Source organism: Globicephala melas, chromosome 7 (genome assembly GCF_963455315.2).
Source record: "Globicephala melas chromosome 7, mGloMel1.2, whole genome shotgun sequence".
Lineage (NCBI taxonomy): Eukaryota > Metazoa > Chordata > Mammalia > Artiodactyla > Delphinidae > Globicephala > Globicephala melas.
In genome coordinates, this window is record NC_083320.1 from 100,199,446 (window position 1) to 100,221,619 (window position 22,174).

Here is a 22,174-nt window from a genome sequence, read left to right on the forward strand (position 1 = left end):
AAGCTGTAGCAATCCCAGGGTTGACTTGTTCTCTGTCTTTCAGTGATCACTGTCCTTTGTTGCCCAATGTCCAATGTCTTAATTACTTCTATTTCATATATTTTGCCCATATTTTTAGTTGTTTCACATGGAAGGGTAAATCTCATTTCTGTTATTCCATTCTTATGGAATTAGAAATTCCTACGTAAAATTAATTTTTGTTTATTAATCATTTTACAATGTTATTTTTGAATTGTCAATTTATATACATATATACACTTAGTTATATTGGTCTCATATATGTGAATATATGTATTTGTTTTCTTATTGCAATTTTGAGATTTTGATGCATTAAAGATAGCAATCTTTTCACATTTGTTTGAAATATTTCTTCAGCCTGTTGATTGACTTTCAGTTTTGTTTATGATAATTAAAAAAACTGAAGTGTTAAAGTGTTTTTCTTATCTTTTGGCAAAACCTTTCAAATCCTTTCTCTGGTGATTTCTTCCAATGATTTTATTTTTTAGAGATTTCATTCCTATCAAAATAAGTATTTATTAGATTTTCTCTCTGGTGATTTCTTCCAGTGATTTTATTTTCTAAAGGTCTCATTCCTATCAAAATAAGTATTTATTAGATTTTCTCTTTATGTATCTGTTTGAGTGGGGCAGAGAGAGGTACATAACATTTGTATGCTGAGGATTTATATATTTGGTTTCAAATAGCTAGTCAGTTTCACCAGCTCCATTGATTGACTAAATCGTCCTTAACACTTTGATTATGATGCCACCTAAACAATAAGTTCTCAGATATTCTTGGATTTATTTCTGGTGTAACCTGCCTATCTGTTCTTAGACTAATCTTATAGTCTTTTAATTATAATATCATGCTTAATAATAATACATTTTAATAGTTTAAAATATTTTCCACTCTTCGCTCTTTTCTTTCATAATACCTTTCACTTACCTCTCCTATTTTCTCCACTTTATAAATTCTCCCAAAATATTCAGCTATAATTTTTTAACTAAAATTTTATTAAAACAATTTTTATTTGAGAAGAATTAAACTTTTCAAATGATGTAGCTTTGATATGAATCACATAGTACATCTCTTTTATTTAATTCTTATTTTATATTTCTCAATAGAATTTTATAGTTTTCTTTATGTATGTCAAATATCTTCCCTGCTATATTTATTTCTAGGTATTGCTTATTAGTAGTGCATTTTAAAATTTTATTTTAAGTAGCACGTTTTTGTCCATATTGTTTTCTAACTTGTTTGTTGGATAAATGGAAAGCTTATACTATTAGCATATTTAGCTAATATGCTAATAGTATAATAATTGGCCATCTGTACTCAATAATCATTCATATGACTTGATTAAAGACTTTGAACCATTTTAGTTTGAATAATTATCCTTAGGACCTAATCTAATTTCATATAATATAATGTAATAATATTAGTGTTCACTGTACCAAGTAATTATATCTAAGTGTTAAAGGTAAGAAAACTGCTGAAAGAAATTTTTTCTGACATATTTTTTAAAAATTGATGACACAAATCAAAAGTAGGTAGCAAAATTTAAAACATTATAAACATCATACGGAGAACAGATATTGCTATGATTACCAGGCCAGTATTGATGGGAATAAAATTAATTCATTAAAAAAAATGTACTGAGTGTATACTATGTGCCTTGCACTTTTCAAGTTACTGGACCTACAGCAGTCACTGAAACAAAACAAAACAAAACAAAACAAAGCAAAGTCTATCTTTTATATAATTGTTAATGCAGTGAAGAGAGATAAATGAAAAACAAATAAATGAAAAATAATTAGTAAAGTATATAAAATGTCAGATAATGATATTACAATTCAGAAAAATGAAGCAAAGAGGCAGAGAGGGAATCAAGAATAAAGATGAGATAGCAATTTTCAATCATTAGAGAGGAACAATTTCACTAGGAGTTCATGATTCGTCTAAAACAGGGAAATTTGAGGAGACAAGAGACATGGATATCTGGAGAAGGTAAAACAACTTTAAAAGTGCAATGAATATGGAAGCTTTTTAAAACTTAACCTATGGGGATAATTACTCATTATTTAGAGTCTTAAGAGTCTCAACTGGGATAGCCTCATCCACCAGAGGGCAGACAGCAGAAGCAAGAAGAACTACAATCCTGCAGCCTGTGGAACGAAAACCACATTCACAGAAACATAGATAAAATGAAAAGGCAAAGGACTATGTACCAGATGAAGGAACAAGATAAAACCCCAAAAAAACAAATATATGAAGTGGAGATAGGCAACCTTCCAGAAAAAGAAGTCAGAAGAATGATAGTGAAGATGATCCAGGACCTCAGAAAAAGAATGGAGGCAAAGATCGAGAAGATGCAAGGAATGTTTAACAAACACCTAGAAAAACTAAAGAACAAACAAATAGAGGTGAATAATACAATAACTGAAATGAAAAATACACTAGAAGGAATCAATAGCAGAATAACTGAGGCAGAAGAAAGGATAAGTAACCTGGAAGACAGAATGGTGGAATTCACTACCATGGAACAGAATAAAGAAAAAAGAATGAAAAGAAAGGAAGAAAGCCTCAGAGACCTCGGGGGCAGCATTAAACACACAAACATTCGCATTTATGGGTCCCAGAAGGAGAAGAGAGAGAGAAAGGACCTGAGAAAATATTTGAAGAGATTATAGTGGAAAACTTCCCTAACATGGGAAAGGAAATAGCCACCCAAGTCCAGGAAGTGCTAAGAGTCTCAGAGCAGGATAAACCCAAGGAGAAACAGGCTGAGACACATAGTAATCAAACTGACAAAAATTAAAGACAAAGAAAAATTATTAAAGGCAACAATGGAAAAATGACAAATAACATACAAGGGAACTCCAGTAAGGTTAACAGCTGATTTCTCAGCAGAAACTCAACAAGCCAGAAGGGAGGGGCATGATATATTTAGAGTGATGAAAAGGAAGAACCTACAACCGAGATTACTGTACCCAGCAAGGATTCAATGGAGAAATTAAAACCTTTACAGATAAGCAAAAGCTAAGAGAAAAAAACACCATCAAACCAGCTCTACAACAAATGCTAAAGGAACTTCTCTAAGTGGGAAACACAAGAGAAGAAAAGGACCTAAAAAAAAAACCTAAAACAATTAAGAAAATTATAATAGGAACATACATATCAATAATCACTTTATATATGAATGGATTAAATGCTCCAACCAGACACATGCTCACTGAATGGATACAAAAACAAGACCCATATATATGCTGTCTATAAGAGACCCACTTCAGACCTAGGGGCACATAAAGACTGAAAGTGAGGGGATAGAAAAAGATATTCCATGCAAATGGAAATCAAAAGAAAGCTGGAGTAGCAATACTTATATCAGATAAAATAGACTTTAAAATAAAGAATGTTACAAGCCACAAGGAAGGACACTACATAATGATCAAGGGATCAATCCAAGAAGAAGATTTAACAATTTTAAATATATACACACCCAACATAGGAGCACCTCAATTCATAAGGCAACTGCTAATAGCTCTAAAAGAGGAAATCAACAGTAACAAAATAATAGTGGGGGACTTTAACACCTCACTTACACCAATGGACAGATCATCCAAACAGAAAATTAATAAGGAAACATAAGCTTTAAATGACACAATAGACCAGATAGATTTAATTGATATTTATAGGACGTTCCATCCGAAAACAACAGATTACACTTTCTTCTCAAGTGAACATTCTCCAAGATAGATCACATCTTGGGTCACAAATCAAGCCTTGGTAAATTTAAGAAAATTGAAATCATATCAAGCATCTTTTCTGACCACAATGCTATGAGTCTAGAAATCAATTACAGGAAAAGAAACGTAAAAAAACGCAAACGGTTGGAGGCTAAACAATACGTTACTAAATAACCAAGAGATCACTGAAGAAATCAGAGGAAATAAAAAATTACCTAGAGACAAATGACAACAAAAACACAGCGATCCAAAGCCTATGGGATACAGGAAAAGCAGTTCTAAGAGGAAAGTTTATAGCAATACAAACCTACCTCAAGAAACAAGAAAAATCTCAAATAAGCAATCTAACCTTACACCTAAAGGAACTAGAGAAAGAAGAACAAACAAAACCCAAAGTTAGTAGAAGGAAATAAATCATAAAGCTCAGAGCAGAAATAAATGAAATAGAAACAAAGAAAACAATAGCAACGATCAATAAAACTAAAAGCTGGTTCTTTGAGAAGATAAACAAAACTTATAAATCTTTAGCCAGACTCATCAAGAAAAAGAGGGAGAGGACTCAAATCAATAAAATTAGAAATGAAAAAGGAGAAGTTACAATGGACCCTGCAGAAATACAAAGCATCCTAAGAGACTACTACAAGCAACTCTATGCCAATAAAATGGACAACCTGGAAGAAATGGACAAATGCTTAGAAAGGTATAACCTTCCAAGACTGAACCAGGAAGAAATAGAGAACATGAACAGACCAATCACAAGTAATGAAATTGAAACTGTGATTAAAAATCTTTCAACAAACAAAAGTCCAGAACCAGATGGCTTCACAGTTGAATTCTATCAAACATTTAGAGAAGAGTTAACACCCATCCTTCTCAAACTCCTCCAAAAAATTGCAAAGGAAGGAACACTCCCAAACTCATTCTATGAGGCCACCATCACCCTGATACCAAAACCAGACAAAGATACTACAAAAAAAGAAAATTACCAGCCAATATCACTGATGAATATTGATTCAAAAATCCTGAACAAAATACTAGCAAGCAGAACCCAACAACACATTACAAGGATCATACACCATGATCAAGTGGGATTTATCCCAGGGTTGCAAGGATTCTTCAATATACTCAAATCATCAGTGTGATACACCATATTAACAAATTGAAGAATAGAAATCATATGATCATCTCAATAAATGCAGAAAAAGCTTTTGACAAAATTCAACACCCATTTATGATAAAAACTCTCCAGAAAGTAAGCATAGAGGGAACCTACCTCAACATAATAAAGGTCATATATGACAAACCCACAGCAAACATCATTCTCAATGGTGAAAAGCTGAAAGCATTTCCTTTAAGATCAGGAACAAGACAAGGATGTCCACTGTCGCCACTATTATTCAACATAGTTTTGGAAGTCCTAGCCATGGCAATCAGAGAAGAAAAAGAAATAAAAGGAATACAAATTAGAAATGAAGAAGTAAAACTGTCACTGTTTGCAGATGACATGATACTATACATAGATTATCCTAAAGATGCCACCAGAAAACTACTAGAGCTAATCAATGAATTTGGTAAAGTTGCAGGATACAAAATTAATGCACAGAAATCTCTTGCATTACTATACACGGACAATGAAAGATCAGAAAGAGAAATTAATGCAACAATAAATTGTTATTCATAACATATTTACAGTATTTTTACTTTAAGTTAATTCACTGTGTATTACAACTGATGTGGTTCAGAAAGAATCATACAAGTCAAAGGCTGTAGGAGAAACGTTTTTTTTTTTCAGTTCTGTCAGTAGATCTTTTTGACTGCAATCATGAACTCTTGAAAACTATCTCAAAAAGTCACTTAAGTATCTCAAAACCTGAGTCCCATGAAAACGTAAGTCCTTAGTAAAATGGTATTAGAGATTTCATCTCCTGTTTTTATAGTCTTTCTATCTATTGGATTCAGTTTCTTACACCACAAGTAAAAATTATTTTTTTAAAGAAATAAAATTATCTATATTTTAGGTCCATGGAATAAACTTTTAAAAGTCTAGATAAATTTGTTAAAATTTTATAAGTAATGCTAAAATGCTTTGCAAATGGACATGACATAACAATTGTAATGAATGGAACAGTCTGATCACTGAGAAACAAATAAAATGACAACACAACTGAAACATAGCAGCCTATACCAACTATTGACTATTATTGACCTATATCAAATTAAAAATGTGCTCTCGTTGACAAGAGTCAGTATGATGAACCCCAGTTTTTGGTATCTTCCTGATAGATACGAGTTGCTTTGGAAGTTAAAATCACCATTCTATGTCTACTAGAATTTATATCTGATTTCTTATATCTGATTCCAATATCCTTGTGGAATATTATTTTTCCAAGAACTTGTTCATTATCTATTCTGGCATTCAGTGAATAAATATGAAATGATAAAGAGGAAGGAAAGCAATTAAAATTTATTTTAATTCCTACCAGTGTTGATTTTCTTTTAAAAATAGAATTTATTAACTGAAATAAATCAGTTTAAAGCAGTATTTTGAATAAGATTTTTAAATGCTATAGAGAGAATTTTATTCAAAAATTTTTACTACCATTTAAAGAGTATTTACCTTCATTAATCCCAAATCCTGGATTTTTTTTTTTTAAACAGTAAAATACAATGTCTTATGCAACAGCGATTTACAACCCTGCTTTCAGTTAGAATCACATGGAGAGCTCCATGGCCCATTCTCCACATATTGATTCAATTGTTTTTGAGGGCATTGATACATAATTTTTTAAGTTCCACTGGTCAAGGGAATGCTGGCTAAAGCTAGGAAGATATTATGTTGGGAATCTTTATTACATTATTACACAATAAGAACTTTCTATTCAAAATATGGACCAGCAGTATAAACGTCTCCTGGGAGTTGGTTAAAAATGCAAAATCTTGGGCCCTATCCCAGATCTACTGGATTAGAATAGGCATTTTTAACAAGATTCCCAAATAATTTAAAAGAACTTTCAGGTATTGTTCTGGAATCTGCCCCTCCTTTGGAAGACACCATTCTCCTTAGTTCCTGGAGATAATGACTCTGAGAATCATGTGAAACTAAGGTAAAAAAAAATTATACCAATTTATTAATTTATTTTATTTAAATATGATATACAGTTATTCTCAGGATAGTAATATCTAGCTAGTCTCTCAAAGTAGTTAAGTTATGTAAATAACAGAATTGTTATCAGTTGAAAGATTGTTTGGTTATTGTGGAATTAGAACCAGAAAAGTTATCAACAAAGATACATTTTTCACTATGAGAATACTGTTGCCGCTTGGGAAATATTTGAAACCTCTTGGCTACAACACCATGGTCTCAATTCCATGACAGTGAACTAGAAAGGATATACCAGAAAGGCTCCTTGTAGGGACAGAATTTTCAAAGTCTCTCTACAGTTTTGCTGTATAATAGCTATTTATTTACTTGCTTTGCATGACTCATCCCACACCTTCATACTTCTGAAGGGGAGCAGAACATGCCATGCCAGAATATGCTTCTTTGGCATAAGGATTATTTTGAGCTGATTATTTTAAGAAACAGCATAAACAGGAGACACAGCATAAATGGGAGAAGCTTTAAAAACAGAGTAGAAGTTACCCTTTTGCAAGGGGCATTTACATTTATAAAGAAAACCTCTATTTGTGTCTCCCTCTCTTTACCAGGAAGGGAAGAATGACTCTAAATCATAAGAAACTTTTATCACTGGAGAAGGCACTGACTTAAATCTACATAACAAACCTTACCCTTGTTTACAGTTCTTTTCCTGATAACTTCCCATCACTGACTTTCCCCCAACACTTTTCTTCTGTTTTTAATTGAAGATGGTATTTAAGGTGGTGACTTGGGCCATCTAGGGAGTTACTTAGTTTCCCTGCTAATCTCCATGTATAGGTGAGGTATACAAGTAAATAAACTATTTGTTTTTCTCTTGTTAATCTGTCTTTTATTGGAAGACATCTCAGCCAAGAGCTCAGAAAGATAAAAGGAAATTATTTTTCCTCCCTTCCACTTCTTTCTTTAGATATGTTAAGACATTTAAGCCTGTTACTTTTTTTTGTATTAATTTTGCTGACTTAAGTCTATTTTCATCCCTCTCAAAGAGACTAAGCAAAGGTACTCTGTGGGGGCTTACTTCTATAAGGGATAATTTTATTTCTCTCAGTTTCTAATTGTTGCAGAAGCTTTGCATAAATGTCTGGGTACTAGCTAGATATTGTACACAATTGACATATATAGGGGAGGAAAAATAATTTCCCTCTGCCCTTCTCAGTTCTTGCCTGAGATTCTCTTACAATAAGAGACAGATTAACAAGAGAAAAATGAACAGAAGTTTGTTGACATGTACACCTCATGTATACATGGGAGATACTCTGGGGAAAATGAGTAACTCTGTGAGGTGGCTTAGAAATGAGGCTTAAATACCATCTTAATAGTGATGCTGAAAACTCGGCATCTGTGCACCCATGCTGAATCCAATCTCAGAGGCAGAGTTTTGGGTGAAGTAGAAAAGAATATCTTCATTGCTTTGTCAGGCAAAAGGGGATGCAGCAGACCATTGCCCCTCAAAACTGTGTGTCTCAACCTGGAAGGATTTCATGAGGAGTTTTATAGCAATGGTTCAAGGGCAGGGTTGCTGATAAGGATTAGAGTGTGTGCAGGGGCTGCATTCATTTCATCTGGTCTCAGGGGGTCTGTTGAGTTTCTGTGGTTACTTTAATCTGGCCTTAGGTGGTCTTTTGAAGAACTTCTCTGGTTCCTTTAATCTGGAATGAAGAATGCTGACATCTTCCATTTGTTGGGGATTTTAGTACTGTAAAGAGCTCAAAGATATTGTTATGTGTATCCTTTGAGGCAGAACCAGGACCCTGCCCCAAGGCTGCACTACTGTTTCTTGCTTGCTCCTCCCTTGTCTCTGTATCCCCTCCCTTCCCTGATTAGCCACTGTTCGAATCTGCCCTTTGGGACTCAGGGAAGTTCATAGAGGTGGAGTCAGTTTCCCACAAACAAGAAATGGGGAGCAGAAAAGCTTCTGTGCCCAGGAGCCCCACAGAGTTCTGCACGCTTTCAACAGGGAAAGGGAAGAGGGGATATAGGCATTTTAAGAGAGAATAAATTATTGTTAGGAAAGACAGATGGGGCTTTAGAAGAATAGATGGGAGGTATAGTTTGTGATATAGTCTCTCTGGCTGTGGTGTCAACTTCTAGTCTCCTTTCCTGTGGCAAGAGGCAATCTTCCCTGGTTGATGAAACTTCCAGGGAGGGGATCTAGAACAATTGATTTCTTTTTGGAGGATCTGCCTTTAGGAAGATAAGGGGAGTTCAGAGAAAGCTTCTCTCAGCATTTGCTGTTTTTTCCAGTGTCTATATCTCAAAATAATCAATATGCCAAGTGGTATACTTTGGGGTGGTGTATTCTGCTACCCTTCACATATGTTCTGTCAACCAGTTAAGTAATGTCTGATTTCATTTTGGACTTTCTAGTACCAAATTTTTTTTTTTTTTTTTTTTGCGGTACACAGGCCTCTCACTGTTGTGGCCTCTCCCATTGTGGAGCACAGGCTCCAGACACACAGACTCAGCGGCCATGGCTCATGGGCCCAGCCGCTCCATGGCATGTGTGATCTTCCCGGACCGGGGCACGAACCCATGTCGCCTGCATCAGCAGGCGGACTCTCAACCACTGCACCACCAGGGAAGCCCTCTAGTACCAATTTTTAAACAATGCTCCAAATAAGCACAAATGAAATTCTTTACTACTCATCTCAAGAGTATAGAGAAAACAACATGTTCCTAGAGCACAGGACCACACTAGAATCATCTGGAAATCTTTCAAAAGTAGAGCCAATTGCATCAGAATTTCTGTGCTAAGGCCTGGGTATTAATATTTTTTTTAATACCTACTAGGATACTCCATTGTCTGGCAAAATGAAAAACAATTCCAAGAACACAGCAAGAATTAACGTCTAAAATGAACAGACAACTCAGTAGGTCATTCCCTTAGCCTAGCATTACTGTAGTTATTAAAATCTCCTTTGGAAATTTTCTAGTCAGATCGTGGTCTACAAAAGAAAACTGGACACCTTGATTTATTTTTTTAAGAAGTTATAATTAAGTTTGTTCAAAAGCATTTCAAGAGGATATTTAAAAATTAAATTTAAAAATAATCCAACTCATCTAACTAGCAAAAGTATTTATCTTATACCATTTCTTTCAAGTTTTTAGTTGTGTGGAATTGAAAGCAGAATCTATACTTGTGAAGATATATTTTAAATATTTAATTCCTCTTTCTCAATTCTTAATAATCATCATTATTAAATGTTTTATTAAATGAATATACTGTTTTATTAAATATATAGTACCTAAAATGATATGATTTAATCAGTTCTGTACTTTCCTAATTTCAAATTGTTTGGAGCTATTCCCAGATACCAAATCAAAGAGTCAATATTTGACACTTGATGATATATAATTAATTTTATATTTTACCTAAAGATATTAAAATAGCTTATTATATAAAAATTTAAATAACTCTTTTCAAAATTTTCATCCTTACATAGTGATGTTAGTATATTCTTTGCTCCAGTCTGGGACATTATGAGACATTCTGATATGTATATTACCAAACAGTGACCAAAAGCTTAAAAAAATCTCTAGGAATATATATATATATAAAAATATATATGAAAACTTTTTTTTTTTTTGTCAGGGGTATGGTGGCTATATTGCATCAATGATATTAAAATCAGATGAAAACCTTTTTAAATGTGGATCAGTGATTGCACCCATTATAGACTTGAAGTTGTATGGTGAGTACTTCCTACAGACTGACCTAATATAATGTACTGATTCATAGACAAGAAAGTCCCCATGTAGAGAAGCTCATTTGAGTTCATTTATCATGTGTTATCAGAGATGTTTTCAGCTCTTTATCACCGCTCTGATTCAATCAATTTTAGTGGAGCATGACAATTAAATGTGAAATGTAGAAACTAAATGAAATATGCTAGTCAAATGATTTTTAGTTTACCCTCAAATTTCTGTTTTCTTGGGTCACAGCCTCAGCTTTCTCTGAAAGATATCTTGGTATGCCATCTAAAGAAGAAAGCACATACCAGGTAACTAATTTAAAACCAATGAAGAAAGGAGAGTATTTTTGTTCTAAAAACCCAGTCAAAATGCAAATATAGATAAATCTTTATATACATATTTTTGTGTTTTTGTTTTTATAGGCTTCCAGTGTGCTCCATAATATTCATGGCTTAAAAGAAGAAAATATATTAATAATTCATGGGACTGCTGACAGTACGTATTATACTTGCTGCTACTGATTGATGTGGTCTGACCTTGAACAAAGGGGTACATCCAAGGACTTGCTTACAGGAGGCCCTGTAACCCTTCTGGGGAGGAGAGCAGAGGAGTTGGGCACAAAGAATCTGATACCTGCACTGCCCAGTAAACCTCTCTGGGATGATGGAAATGTCATCTCTGTGCTGTTGAGCACAGTAGCCACTGGCTACATGTGGCTCTCAAGCACTTGACATGTTCAGTATGACTGAGGAACTGAATTTTTAAATTTTAGTTAATTGTAATTAATTTAAATGTAAATAACCACATGTGGTTAGTCACTACTAGGACAGTGTTCTTCAGCATACCTCAAATGGAAACTAACCTGGAAAACAGCAGCATAGCAAACAGGTGCCAGCACTGAGATGATATTCTGATGAGTTTTACCACTCGAAACAAAAACCCAAAAAGGCACTTTCATATCACCTCTCATTTTTTATCATTTTAAACATTGGAGATGAATGTGATTGATAATGCTAGTAATAAATAATATTTTATATTCACATGAAGTGTTTGGTACTCAAAGAATTTTTTTTATGATTTTATGTGAAATCTTACAACAGAGGGCTATTTATAGCCCCACTCACAGATGAGAAAAATCAATTTCAAGGAGGAAACTGATCTATCCAAGGCTACCTGGCAAGTGAGCAAAGAGAAGCAAAGCCTTGAAGCAATATTTCCTAAATCTTAAACTTGTTTTTGTCAGTCCAGTCTGCCCTGCCTCAGTATTTTTATCCTATTTTACATAGAATACCACTAAAAAGGCCTTATATCAAAGATAATACCAGCTGTCACTCAAACTTAACTTAGAGACATGTCAGGTCCCAGTTAAATTATAGCTTAGATCAATATTGATATATACCATACATATATATATATACACACACATACATATAGTATATATTTGAATAAATAGGTAAATGAGGGAGAAGAGACAAATCTCCCTTAGGTAGATTTCCAAACCATTTATGTAGATGCCCCAACTCAAGGAGGCAAAGCTTAATTCCCTCCCTTCCCCCTTCACAGTGTGTTGCACTTAGTGATTTGCTTCAAAAGAGTACAGTATGGAATGGGGGGGGGAAGAGTAACTTTCATGGCAGAGAAACTTGACAAACTTCACCTCAGCCGGGTGATCAAGGTCAGCATTAACAGTGACAAGTCATGTAGATAGTATGTAACCTTGATGTGGCTTCAGTGAGAACGGCATTCTATCTCTATATGGTCTTGTCCCAAATACGCATAACCCTAGACAAACCCAAATGAGGAACATCTTACCAAATTCCTGGCCAGTACTCCTCAGAACTGCCAAAGTCATCAAAAGCAAAGAAAGTTTGAGAAATCATCATAGACCAGAAGGGGTTAAGGAAACACTCCATCTAAATGTTTCTAAATGTACCATAATAATGTAAAATGTTAACAGGTAGGGAAAACTGGGTAAGGGATATACAGGAACTCTCTGTACTATCTTTGCAACTTTTCTGAAAATCTAAAACTATTATAATTTTTTTTAAAAAGACTTAGATGATACCATACCTGTTGTAGATGAAACATGATGTAAGAGAACATAAACATTTTGAAGGACATTAGAATTTTGTTCTAAGGTATTAAGAACTTACATATACATTGTTAGTAATAACAAATAGTGATTATTAAGTAATGACTGTATGTTAGGAAATGTGCTAAAAGCTTTTAATATCATAGTAGCTGTTTTTCATGAAAATACTGTGCAGTAGGTATTACTTCTCTTGTTATTTGACAAATTGGGAAAATAAATATTATGGAATTTATATAACTTGCCGAAAATCACACAGCTATTGATTTGCTAGAAAGGTGATTTGAAACAGGCATTGAGGCTCTTATTCACTTGGCTCTAAAGCTTCAATTATGGGAATAAACTATATTCAAGATTAAATTATTTTACATCTAGCCATCACACTTTAATATATTAACGTTATTCAGTTGTTTCTGTTAATATGTTGTAATTATTAAGGTAAATTATGTTGTTCCCTGACTCATCCAGTCATGGGCCTGGGACTTCACCTACCTGATAAAATGTAAGCAGACCTTCAGCACTCGTCACTTCAAAGAAAATACACCTGTGTGTTTGCACGCACACATACACACACAAATGTACTCACACACACCACACACACAAATGTACTCACATACACCACACACACATTCCACATGGGACTGGTAGGTTATAGGTACTCAGTCAATAATACTATAATACCACCATTATTATTATCTTCCAAAATTATCAGCAAATCGGATAACTCAACCAATTAGACTTTTAATGCCCCCATTTAGTTTTAGGAAGGGGACAAATGGCAAATGTCAACAGGCTTTGCACTAGAAACTAAACAGAAAAAAAAAACTGGAAAATCCATTTATGCATTTATCTTTTCAGCTATATCCATGCAGCTGAATGATGGAGTCCTTTTCAATTTGTTTTCTGCAATAAACAAATGAGGTATATAAAGGATCATTTTATCTCAGTCATTGCCCTATTTATTAACATTTCTAGTAGCTTACATTTACAGAGCAATTTGCACAGTTATTTAGAAATGGCATGGTAATTTTCCCATTAAGTACAATAAGAGAATGTTAGAAAAGATTATAGGTAGACTTTTAAAAGATATAAACGATTATGTGGAGTCTTTTATTGTCTGCTCTGTAGCAGGATTAATCAGTACCACAGCATTAGAACAATGAAGAAGCTTAAACTATTGATAAGGCTGCCCTAGTTTTACAAAGACAGTCCAAAAATGTGAGCTTAAAAGTTATTTACAGAAATTTGAAGATACACAGTGTAGGAATGTATTGCCAAGGCAGCATATGAGCTAAGTGCTACACAAAAAAGATTGTAAGTGATTTGTCCAAGTCTTCATAGCTAGTTAGGGACAATGCTGCTACCCACACCCAGGCTGCTGTGCTGGTTATTTCAGAGTTTTGGAACTGAAGTTCAGGGAGAAGGAAGCTAGAAGGAAAGAGGAGAAACCAGTATGGTCCACATTACATATTTAGCCCTTGAGTAATGATATGTGTATGCTATTTTCTCAACATGAGGTATTCTTTTCTAATTTAATATAAGGCAGAATGCCAGTGTCTGAGAGTGGCCCTAGTAATCCTCAGAAAGGAATAGAAGGCTGGTTTGCTATTACTATCCAGAGAGGCGTTCACTGTGTTAAAATCGTTATAATGGTATAAAATACGTGAATAATTACAAATAATAAATGATATGCAATATAATAAATCTAATCACCATTCTGTAAAGTAGAGGCTTAGTAGGAACTGCTGTTTTAATTTATTTTTTTACAATGTGAAGCTCAAAGTTTTATTGCCATTGTATCTACTGGCTTTCCAGGTAAAGCTAGGTATCAGTCTTTTAAGTGTGCAGTGGATGTAAAGTAAAAATCCATAAATGGATTTTCCAGTTATTATTTTTTTTTTTCTGTTTAGTTTCTAGTGCAAAGCCTGTTGACATTTGCCACTTGTCCCCTTCCCAAAACTAAACGGGAGCATTAAAAGTCTAATTGGTTGAGTTATCCGATTTGCTGATAATTTTGGAAGATAAATACATAATCTCTTTGAAAAAATGATATAAAAATGTTCTGATCCTGAAAAATGTTTTTCCTTCAAATATCATAATTTAATTTCTTGCAGCAAAAGTTCATTTCCAGCATTCAGCAGAATTAATCAAACACCTAATAAAAGCTGGAGTGAATTATACTATGCAGGTAAGCTACTTTTTCAGAAAAATATGTTTTTCTACCTTGGTTTTTTAGTTGTAAAATGCAGAACACAGCTTCTATATGACTCCATCTCCCACCCTTTCATTTTTACTGTTTTTTTCAGCTACCAAATTGTGTTCTTATTTCCTAATTACAGTGAGAATGTGGATCACCTTATGTTTTATATGTGAATTGCATAAACTCTTTCAAAAATGTTTTTTTTTCTCTAACTTTTTTATTCATATCACTGATAATGAATTATTTTAAAATAATAATTTTTATTTCCTTTCTAGTTCCTTTGTCTTTTTGTCCGTTTCCATCACTCATCATAAAAAGTGGGGGAAAATAGTTTTGAGTAAATAACATGAGAGAAAAAGGAGAGGGCAAAACATCCTTACGTCATTTACATGTCTGCATTCAACCATATTTAGTAAATACTTATCAAGGATTTACTTTACAGGGGTCTCTATGCTAAATGGGTCAACAGGACATACTTTACACATCAAGAAACTTTCAATCTGAAGCAGGAGTCATGGAAGGGAAAAAAATTGTTTTAATTCCTCAGCATTTGGAAGAACTAAAAGTCGTTCATTATACTTAAAACACAGGAACCAGGGTTAGAATGATGAAAGATGAAGATGTAGAGACAAACAGATGGAGAGTCATGGCAGTGACAGTGTAAAGGATTGTGAGGCTTTACTCAGAGGGAAACGAGGCACCATCTAAAAACTTTACACTCAGGAATTGACATGACAGTATTTTCATTTATATTTTAGAAAACTCACTAATGTCGTTTATATTGGAAGGACGTTGTCAAAGTAAAAATTGCATTACACAAGATTAAACAGACAAGGAAAACTTTATCCAAGACTACTGCAATAGGGGAGAAAGAGTAAACTCAACTTTGTTAAAACAAGGGGCTGGAGCATTTTTAAGAGCCCCAATGGAGGGACTCATTGCCTTCTGTGTTTGGTAATCAGCCTTAAGAAACATTTCTTTTATCTTTATGACAGGAAGTAGTTTTACAACTTGGAGACTGGGAGATAGGGGGGTGCTGTCTCTCTTTCAATGTTTACGTTTCAAAGAGATGGTTTCCAAGTCCTTGAGAAAGAAATTTCCTGGGTTGTAAAACTGGCAAGAGTCTGAAAGAAGATTTACATACATTTCAAAGGGGCAGAGAAAGAACTTACAAAACTATCTAAAATTTAGTTAAGGTGATGCCAATGCCACCTTGTTCAACGTGAACGTAGAAAGCTCTAACGTTTTGGCCAACAAATCCCAATATAAATGCATAAAATTGTATTTTGTCTCAAATGTTGATTTTGATATGATTATAATAAAAAAGGAAAGTTTAGCATGAACAACTCAGAGTTGAATTACATGAGATTTTGGTCAGATATTATTTTCCCAAGTTCCGTTGCCATGGGGCTAAAGTAATGAGTTCTGAGGAAGAAGACTTGCTTTGATAACTTTAAATCTCCTTTCCCTTCAATATCTTAGGTCTACCCAGATGAAGGCCATGACGTATCTGAGAAGAGCAAATATCATCTCTACAGCACAATCCTCAGATTCTTCAGTGATTGTTTAAAGGAAGAAATACCCATATTACCACAGGAACCAGAAGAAGATGAATAAAGGACCCTATTTATATAGAACTGAAGGGGATATTGAGGCTCAATGAAACCTAACCAAGAGACTGTAATATTGTAGATGCTCCAGAATTTCAAGGGCAGCTTAAGGAGATGATGCTGGAACAGCACACTCAGAGACAATGAACTAGAATTTGAATACAGAAGTCCATGTCTACTGTGTTACCAAGGGTGCAGAACCTGTTTCTTTGTGTAAGAAAGGTCAAAGGGTTGGTTTCCTGGGAGAAATTAGTTTTGCATTAAAGTAGGAGTAGTGCATGTTTTCTTCTGTTATCCCCCTATTGGTTCTGTAATTAGTTGCTCTCATTTTAATTTCAGTGGCCACCGTCATCTTTGCATATAATGCACAACTTATCAGTACTACAGTCCCCGATCTTTGATGTCTGAGCTGCAATCTAACACTTTACTGTACCTTTAAAATAAGTGCAATTCCTTCATTGTCTATTATTATGCTTAAGATTCAGTTAATAAAAACCAGAGTATTTTATGTAATTTCTGTTTATAAAAAGACATTTTTAAATGGGTCACAGGTCATGTAGAAATATGGGTTTCAGCACCTTCCAAAGTTCAACCAGTTATCAGTAGATACGATATCTTTAAATCAACACATGAGGTATGTCTCACAATATGTATACACACGTGTGCATATGAAGTCAATAAATCTATCTTTACATGTATTCATGCTACAAAGGATAAACTTTTGATGAATTAGAAGAAACACTCTTTTACAGTCTGTAATGGATGCTTTGTTTAATGAGCCAAATATGATGAAACTTTTTTTTCCAATTCAAATTCTGGCTATTGTTTTCCTATAAATGTTTGGGTTGTGTTTGGTATTGTTTTTAGTGGTTAATAGTTTTCTAGTTGCAATTTAATTTTTTGAATATGATACCTTGTCACATGTAAATTAGGTACTTAAATATTAAATTATAGTTTCTGATAAAGAAATTTTGTTAACACTGCAATGCCACTGAGTGCTATTTTGCTCTTTTGGTGGAGAAAGCTTTTTTAAAACACTGAGTCCTTTTACTTCTCTCAATGAAGAATCAATTCTCATTTTCATGGTAAAAGCAAAGAGCTGGATTATTTCATTTGCTAGTTCCTATTTAGTATTCCGTGCCTGTCCAATTCATCTGTTACTATTTAATTTAAATCCTTCTGGTGAGATTTAGAAATGAAATACTTTTTATTCATTGGCCAAAAAGTTCATGAACAGCAGTGTGTACTCTTTAAGGCACAAAATACCTTAACTTCTGTGCTGTGTTGACTTGCAGTAGTGAGTAACTGAGAATGTAAAACAAACTTGACTGTATGAAGTCAATTTAGGTCATGAGAATATTAACTTTGGTGACTAAAGTCAAAGAGTATCTTCTCACTTCACTTGAGGTATCTTCCAGAAGAGATGTCCAAAAGTCAAGCTCAGAAGTTCAGTTAAAGCTAGGCAGTGGACTGTGTTTTTGTGGTTTTAAAAATTCCTTAGGACAGGCTGGATTATCATGACATCGGAACACCAGGAGGAAACTTTAAAATGTCATGGAATTGCTCAGTAACCCTCTTGTTTTGTGAAAGCATCAACGCCAAATCAGGGTTTTTGGAAACACATAAATCGTTTTTTGGGTATTCTGCTTTTCTTCCGGGTTCTTTGGAATTGCATCTTCACTGCTCTGTTGGATTCAATTTAAAATGGGAAAAGCTCTTTTCTGAAAGACCCATTTCAAGTCTTTTTCAAGAATAGTAAACACGTTTTTTTAAAAAAATAAGTGTCATGTTTAAAAGGAAAGTTTTGCCTATTTTATTAAGATGGAAATTTCTTTTTAGGCTGAAGTCCAATTGAAGCTTTTTAATCAATATTTTAAATTTCAACAACTAGAGTTTTTGATGCAAGTAATTATTATGTTGACTGAAAGATGTGGTTTTATTGATTGTCTATTTGAGTAACATTTAAAAAGTATTTACCTTTTACTGTTCATCATTTCTCTTATTTTATTATTATCAATGTTTATTTTTCAATTAATTTAATACAGCTTCTAATGTGAAAGACATTTGTCTGGAACCCACTTTCACCTTTAAGGCTAAATAGATATTAAATGAAAACTACTGATTAGTAGGAAGGTGGAAAATTTTTATCTCTGTGATTATCTGAGTTTTAATAATCGGGCTATTTTGGATAAAGGGGATGCTTACCAGACACACACACACACACACACACACACCAATTATTAAAGGAATCATGTAGCTGGATTTTGTCCTTAATATATTTGCCTTTGGTCATAACCTCACAATTTCATATGTGTTTATACATTCTAAGAGTTTTCTAGAACTTTGCAAGTGTTATTTCCAGGAGGAAGCTTTCCAAGTGTTATTTTCCCCTTAAAGTTAAAAAAAAAAAAAGACTCAACATAAACTAAAAATTCCATAATAAAAAAAAGTAAGCAGTATTAAATCATCCACAGAGATAACCACATAATATTTTGAAACTATTTTAAAAGGGGAAAGCAGTTTTTCACTTTAATTGCCTCCACTGAGGTTTCTATGTCAACACTTGGGACTAAGGAGACTGTGTATTGTTTGAGTTTCCTGACAGATCTTAGGGCGGAGGACTCACTTCAAAACATGAATCTCAGCTCACCTGGAAAATGTGCCTTTTTTTTTTTTTTTTTTTTTTTTTTTGCGGTACGTGGGCCTCTCACCGCTGTGGCCTCTCCCGTTGCAGAGCACAGGCTCCGGACGCGCAGGCTCAGCAGCCATGGCTCACGGGCCCACCCGCTCCGCGGCATGTGGGATCTTCCCGGACCGGGGCACGAACCTGCGTCCCCTGCATCGGCAGGCGGACTCTCAACCACTGCGCCACAAGGGAAGCCCAATGTGTCCTTTTTGATTGGATATTTAGCATAGAAATCACCATTGAGGGTCTTGTAGATACCAGTTGTAGACCTATTAGAACAAGGTGAGAAACTTTGGTCTTTAGTATAAAGAGAATTACCTAAGCCATTGTCCTCAAAGGGTGTGCTTTGAAACAGAGGTACCTGGGACTGAATTACCTCCAAATCTCAAGGGTCACTGAGGACACATGGCTGCTATAAAGAATCATGTGTGAAATACCATTTGTGTCCTTCCTCACATGGTTTGATCACCTGCACATCCTACAGCAACCAGCATTGCGTAAATAAACTGTGACACCTCAGCTGGGCTCTCTCTCACTTTCTCTTCTGGGAGTTCTCTGCTGCTAATGTTGTCTCTCTACTAGAACCAACAGTCTCACCACTTACATACTACAGACCCATATGACAATGTTAATGCACCCATTGCAACCCAATTAATGGAAAACAGGAGCAAGTGGCTATATGTTCCCCTTTTTCTCCCCTCAGACATTCTATTATACGTGGTTCTTAGAAGGCCCCATGAAACTCAGCTGTCACATCTGCGTGTCCTTCTGTGTCCCTCTTCCCCGTTTCAGGCTTCTCAGTCCTATTTCCTAGAATCACTTCCCAAAATAAGTTACCCGTGCACCAACTGTCATCTCAGGTTTTACTTTCTGAGGAAACCCTTTCTTCCCACAAGAGCTTATCATTGTGAGTATTATAGGATGAAGAAATAAAATGAGAATAAAGAGGTGGTTTCCTTTCAGGTTTGAAGCTGTTTCTACCAAAAAGTTATTGGATCTTTACTAAGTGCCAAGCATGTAGTAAGTGCTTTACATTGATTATCAAATTGAATCTTTTCAACATCCCCTGAAATAGCTGTTATGATTCCCATTTTACAGATAAAGAAATTGAGTCTCAGATAAGTATGTAACTTGTCAGATTTACATAATTAATGAGTAAATAGCCCAAAACCCAGCTCCAGCCAACTTAGGACCCCTTCCGCTCTACAGTACTCCTGAAATGAGGAAGGTTTTAACCCACATTCACCTCAACTAAGAATGGATTCTGAATTTTTAAACATATAGTTACAGATATTTTTGAGAATAACTTGATAGCAACAATACTAAAAGGTAAATGATTGTCCAGTGCACAACTGTTGCCATGTTTGAAGTCACATGGATTCCCTAATGTCAAGAGGATGTATGTAATATTAAAACATGTTTTCTTTTTCTGTTGGAGATATGTAAGGTTATTCCTATCCATGGAAACCCTTGCTCAGAAGATCATAACTATATGCCTGAGAAGTTGTAAGTAAATGCCCTTGCTCTGGCATTAGGCCTAGAACATTCCAAGATCACTCCAGCAGGTATTCAAAGCATTATGTTGATCAAAGCACCGAGGCTTATAAACATGAAGACCTCATCTGGTCATCAAACACCGCAAATCCAGAAAGCACTTTGCAACATTTAGAGTCATAGCTGGTGTCCACCATCCTATTTGCAATCTGACTGAAGAAAACCGCATTATCTTCCACCCTCCTATCACTACAGGCAATAGATTTTGCTTACCACTCATCAGATCTGCTAACAATATTTTCATTTCATTTGACAATATTCCAGCAATTCTGGGGGAGAGTTTGTGAATTTAAAAATTTTCTCTTTCATCAAAGACAGTGTAGACAGGTTTTTAAAGAAGAAACAAGTCATATAAAAGTACAATTTTGATTACTTTTTATTTTTTAAAAATTCCAAAGTTTAACGTAGCCTGATACAGGAGTCACAGGATTTTGATACAGCAGCTTGGTTACAAGGAAAGTCTCTGTGCTGACTGCCACAATCTGTATATTTCTACCAGACTTAGCACCAATTTAACTAAGCAATCTTTGGCATGAGTGAAGCTTGACAATACAGAATTCCATACCGCCAATGACATCATAGAAAACTCACATCTGTTCAAGACCGAGGCTTTTCATTACATAATCTCAACTAATCTTCAAACCAACCATGTTAGACAGATGGCACTGTTCTCTGAAGAAACCAAGATTCACAGAGGTTACGTAATTTTTCAATAGGGTCACACAGTGTGTAAATGACAGAACCAGGATTTAAATACAGACCATGATGACCTCAAAGCTCTCACAATCCATAATCCTGTCTATGCATTTTTTAGCTGGTGAATCCCTAAGTTTTGTCATGCATAGCTTTAGATTGGATTCAACTTTCAAGTCCCTCTCTATTCAGTGTTGCCATTTAGTATGCCCGTGGCTTCAAGTAACTGAATACAAGCTTAAAAGTTGCCTAAACACTGGTGACTCGATATATAAGCAGCTTGGACATCACCTGAGTGTCTGTTAGAAATACAGACTCTCAGGCACCACCCGGGCCTTCCTGAATCAGAATCCAAATGTTAACAATATCCCCAAGTGAATTGCCTTAAATGACAAGAAACCTTACTGACCACATCACAAGAGAGCTAAAGCTGGGTGCCTCTAAGGACCATTTAACAGATCAAGAAGGAAATCAAATTCCAGTCTCCCCCCACTCTTTCCCTTCTCCAGCTTCAGTGTGCTGCTTGTCTGCTCTACTGGTTGCAGCTGCCTCAGACAATACGTTCTTCCACAGCAATGTCCAAGGAAAGATAGGCAAAGAGTGACTATTGTTTTTAATAAGGAAAGGTAATTCCCTCAAGTTCCATTGTCCAGCCTTTGGTTGCAAGTCCCCATCTTAGATATGAGAGGCTGGGAAGTTCTATATCTGAGATTGCAGTCTCTTTCATGAGGGTGTGACAAGTA

General features: G+C 34.9%; 1 protein-coding gene across 4 annotated transcripts in view; it reads left to right on the forward strand.

Moving 5' to 3' along the window:
* Positions 1–17,006, forward strand: part of DPP10 (dipeptidyl peptidase like 10) — a 1,292,066-nt gene extending 1,275,060 nt beyond the window's left edge. For all 4 annotated transcript variants that reach the window (XM_030843834.2, XM_060302530.1, XM_030843833.2 and 1 more), the window contains 5 exons: positions 10,499–10,598; positions 10,849–10,907; positions 11,022–11,094; positions 14,803–14,876; positions 16,371–17,006. In XM_030843834.2, the coding sequence (XP_030699694.2) occupies positions 10,499–10,598; positions 10,849–10,907; positions 11,022–11,094; positions 14,803–14,876; positions 16,371–16,505 (441 nt within the window). In that variant the 3' untranslated portion in view covers positions 16,506–17,006. The remainder of the gene's footprint in view (positions 1–10,498; positions 10,599–10,848; positions 10,908–11,021; positions 11,095–14,802; positions 14,877–16,370) is intronic.
* The last annotated feature ends 5,168 nt before the right edge of the window (positions 17,007–22,174 follow it).